The sequence below is a fragment of the Arachis ipaensis genome, chromosome B08 (genome assembly GCF_000816755.2).
Source record: "Arachis ipaensis cultivar K30076 chromosome B08, Araip1.1, whole genome shotgun sequence".
Taxonomy (NCBI): Eukaryota; Viridiplantae; Streptophyta; class Magnoliopsida; order Fabales; family Fabaceae; genus Arachis; species Arachis ipaensis.
This window is the reverse complement of record NC_029792.2, coordinates 127092360-127096989: the sequence shown is the minus strand read 5'-3', so window position 1 is coordinate 127096989 and position 4630 is coordinate 127092360. Positions and strand designations below refer to the sequence as shown.

The following is a 4630-nucleotide window of genomic DNA, read 5'->3' as shown; positions in this document are numbered from 1 at the left end:
ATAATATATATTAAACACAAATTAAATAACATATTAATTTATATACAAATATATAATAGTTAACTTTGATATATAACTAATATTTTTGTTAAAAAAAAAGTTGGTAGAAATTAAATATCATTTTTTGTTTTTTCTATTACTACTATTCATGTTTTGAAAAGCAGGAAAGATTTTGCATAAAAAGTGCATTTTTCATTGCAAATAAAGTGCGTAGAAATTGATAAGATAAATTTAGGCTGCATGTAAGATTTTAGATCATTTTTGTAAATAATTAAAACAAAAAAGTGAATTGGTTCTTTCCTAGAAAGTACTGATGTAGGTGTGTAATGGAATAATAAATTAATGTATTGCCAATGACTATAATATATTGTCTTACGTGATATTTAAACATCACAACTTAGAAAAGAAAATGATCTTTTGCAGAAACTAATAGCGAAACTACTTCAACAAGATACTTCAATCCTTAAACCAAAGTGTGCATTGAAAGTGTAATTGAAATGAACATGGATATAGTAAATCCTGTGGTAAGGAGAAGTAAACTTTAAAGATACTTTTTTGACACCATGAAACTCAATTTAAACATTGAAAACCAAAAACGTGGAAAATCCATTACACATAAACATAATAAACACAGCCTTCAAAAGTTCAGATCAAAAGTTGCTTTTCTTTTTTATGTTTGGGTTCCACTTTTCTTCAAATCTTGGATGTCTTGCTTGTACACCCACCGAGCCCCAGAACTCTCCACTTTCATTTCAAGGTACAAAGGCAATACCAGTTGAAAGCGATAGGGTTGGCAAAATTGGTCAACAAAATAGTCACTGCTCAAGCAAAGGATGAAATGCTGAGAATTTTTAGTTTCACGCGCTGCAGTTAAATGCTTTTTAATGAATTCCTTACCGTTGCACATCACCGACAATTTTGCCCCAAGATTAGGACGAGTCTCCGTTGGGCATAATCGGAAACAGAGAGCAAGTGCCATGGTTTCATTATGTGGCAATGTGATTGATACTCCATTACCCAGTTCCTTATGGACAAACCACAATGGAATTTTCTCCTCTTCATTCTGTGCGAGCCACATTTGCAAGAGCCCATCAGAATGATGGTTAGCTGATGCTGCAAAGCCACAACACACCTTTGATATCACATTCAAATGCCATGTATCCAGTGATGCAGAATCTCGTGCATTTAGCTCTCTTATACTTGACGGAAGCTCTGGTAAAACCTTCAGATTAGGGCAGCGGTCTAGATATAGACATCTAAGCCTGGGGAGTTCATGGATATTTATTGGAACCCTTACAAACTTGTTCTTTGATAAATACAAATTCGTCAAAGACACTAAGTTGCCAAGATTGTAAGACCACGACTCTTGAGATGTGACAAAACACCCCGATAATATCAGGGTATCCAATGAGGTCAGACCAGATAGAGAATGCAAAGATTGAAGGACATTTAGGCAGCCAGAAAGATTAAAAAATATGAGGGATTTTAACTTTTGAATGCTGTCTGGAAGGCAAGCAAGCCTTTCACAACATCTTAAGTGCAACTCCTTTAGGCCAACTAAACAGCCAACCGTTGTGGGTAGTTCTTCGATGGCTGTATACGACAAAGAAAGAACTGATAAATGTTTCATGCATTCTCCAAATTCTGCAAGTTTCCTCATACTTGTGCAGTCATCAAGACGTAATTCCTTGAGGGAACTCATCTCCAATTTACTCCCAAGAGTTTCAAGACTTGAGGAATTACGTAAACTAAGTTTAACAAGGCTCTTGTGAAGTGTGAGATACGAGGGAAAATCACCCAGTTCATAACAATCTTCAACGTCAAGTATTTCAAGATTGGGAGCTTCAGAAAGATCTGGAATTTGTTTCAGCCGATATAAGTACTTCAGAGATAAGTACTTCAGCTTTTCCAGAAACTGAACAAAAGAAAGAAACATCACACCATTACTATCCTTGCAAACGTCAATCAACGCAGTAAAATTTAATAGAGCTCTGCACGAAAAGGTTCACCTTTTTTCCATGCCATACTTGTATAATGCTGGAGCTATCAGACAGATTAATTTCAACTAGCTCAAAGCCTTGATCCATAAAGGGCAGAGTTTCCATTGGACAACGTCTCCAGCGCAAAACTCTCAATGAACAAGGAATATATCTAAGAATTGGAGCTTCCACGCCATCTAAAATGAGGAGCTTTAGCTGACATATATCTGAAAAAGTTAAATCTCTCCAATGTACTAAACCTGGTTTTCCATAGCAATCCCATTCGTGTAAAATGATGCTACTTGCTTCAGTTCCCTACATAACAAATCAAGGAGAAGTCATTTACTTGTACTTAATTGATATGTTTCTCAGAAAAAGAATAAAAATAAAAAGAGAATTTTTTTTAATTGCGAAGATAGAATATTAGATACATTATCAAATTCATATTTTAATTTTATAGTCTTATAATTGTGAAAAAGTTTCCACTTACCTTGTTTTGAGTAAGAACAAGATTGATGTCCTCGTAACCCCGCAACCTGCTACGCTTGCTAGGATCATTTTGAGATTCCTGAATTACAATATGTTTCCCCATTTCTTCAACCAAATCATGCATCTCCAACCTACCTTCCTCATCTATAGTGAGTAGAGATCTATCAATCAAAGTAGCGATACCAATTTCAAGATGATAACCGCGCCCTTTTAATATATCTATTACATAATCTTTGGAACGTCCTTTGAAAAAATAAGCAATGTCTAAAAAAATATCCTTGTTCATGGAATCTAAACCATCATAACTTATTTTCAATGTATAAAAAATATCAACATTTGGAAAGCTCTCTAATTTTCCAAGAGCACTTTGCCAATCTTTAATGGGTCTACCACAAAGGTGGGAACCCAATACCTCAAGTGCCAATGGAAGACCACCACAATATTTGACCGCCTGTTTGGATAAATCCAAATACTCTTCTGCAGGGGTTTGTTGTTTAAAAGCCTTCAAATGAAAGAGATCAAAGGATTCACTTTCCCCTAACACTTCAACATTGTAAATTTCATATGCATCATGTATCTTTAGAAGATGCATGTCTCTAGTTGTGATAATTATTCTGCTTCCAGGACCAAACCAGTCTTGCTCCTCGGCCAAATTCTTCAACTGTTTTTCTTCATTTATATCATCAAGAACAAGAAGAATCTTTTTGTGACACAAAGAAGCCCGGATTATTCTCCTCCCATCATGCTCATTTTTACAATTACTCGAGCTTCCATTGATATGGTCAACAAGTTCTTTTTGTGCTTGAACAATACCATTTTTCTCACATGTCTCTCTTACATTTGCAAGAAAATAAGTAACTTCAAATTTACTTTGGATGTCTTCATATACCATTCTAGCAATAGTTGTCTTACCTATGCCGCCCATCCCACATATGCCTATATATCGAACATCATTCTGCCCAATACCAAGGTGACGACTAATCACTTGTTCCACTCTTGAATCAATCCCTACAAGCTTGTTCATGGAAGATGGCAAGTTTGGGATCAATTTTTCATGTATACTCTGAGAAATGTTTTCCACCAATGTTGCCTCATTCCTATTAAGAGATACATGTTTCTTTGTAAATCTGGCAACACATAAAAGAAAACTAAAGCAACAAATTTTGTACAAAACAGAGGAAGTTTACTTTCTTTCCAATTTCTTTTTATGTTTTCTTAACCACAAACTAGAAACTTGAGGATCACCCCAATCTAATTACTTACGAGTAGTGCACATATATTCTCGTATTATCTAAAATTTCTCTAAGCTCTAGAGTGTTTTAATTTTTAATCTCAGGTTATGGATCCAGAAAAATTTAGAAGTAGGAGTAAAAATAATATGAAAAAATAATAAAAATATTAATATTAATATATTAAGTTAATATTAAAAGTGGTCCTTAAATATGCAATTGAGTCTCAATGTCGTTCCTAAACTTAAAATTGTTCTTAAAATTGCTCCACATTTGTCTCTGAACTTAGCAACGGTTGTTCTTGAGATACTTTCTAATGACTTAAGGATGACATGGTTAGACGGAGACCAACGTTGCCGTTTCATTTTTGGCACCCAAATAGAATATAACGAAGTCGTTTAGGGTATTTTGAGGGATTTTAACATGTTTGAGGTTAGAAACCCCTCAAAATATCCTAAACAACGTCATTTATATTCTATTTGGGAACAAAAAATGTAACAGCGACGTTTTACCAATCCAGTGTGGCTTCCGTCCAACTACGTCGTCATTTTGTCACCGAAAAGTATATCAGAGAGAGATGACTGTTCTTAAGTTCAGAGACAAATTTGAGGCAATTTTAAGTTCAATGACGATATCGAAGCTCGACTGCAAATATAGAACCACTTTAAAAATTAACTCTAATATATTTAAATATTTAAATTTTGAAATATGTTAGTCAAATTTCTAATAAATGAATGTAATTAACACATGTAAAAGTATATTAATTTAAAAATATTTTTATTTTAATATTTTGATAATATTGCACGAGTAATACATTTATTATTAATATTAGTATCTAGTCAAGTATTTAATATCCGTCAAATTATATTTTTATTGGTTATTTCTTAAATGATACATAAAAAAATTATAATTCAAATAGCTAAAAAATCTATA

At 33.5% G+C, this 4630-nt stretch overlaps 1 protein-coding gene across 3 annotated transcripts in view; it reads right to left on the bottom strand.

The window, feature by feature from the left end:
• Positions 453–4630, bottom strand: part of LOC107612453 (TMV resistance protein N) — a 5309-nt gene continuing 1131 nt past the window's right edge. The window contains exons 2-4 of one of the 3 annotated variants that reach the window (XM_021110117.1): positions 2470–3595; positions 2010–2195; positions 453–1915 (exon numbers count right to left, since the gene is read on the bottom strand). In XM_021110117.1, coding sequence (XP_020965776.1) covers positions 671–1915; positions 2010–2195; positions 2470–3595 — 2557 coding nt within the window. In that variant the 3' untranslated portion in view covers positions 453–670. Of the gene's footprint in view, positions 1916–2009; positions 2295–2469; positions 3596–4630 lie in introns of all 3 variants that reach the window. The other 2 variants (XM_021110116.1, XM_016314147.2) reach the window with 2 other exon arrangements.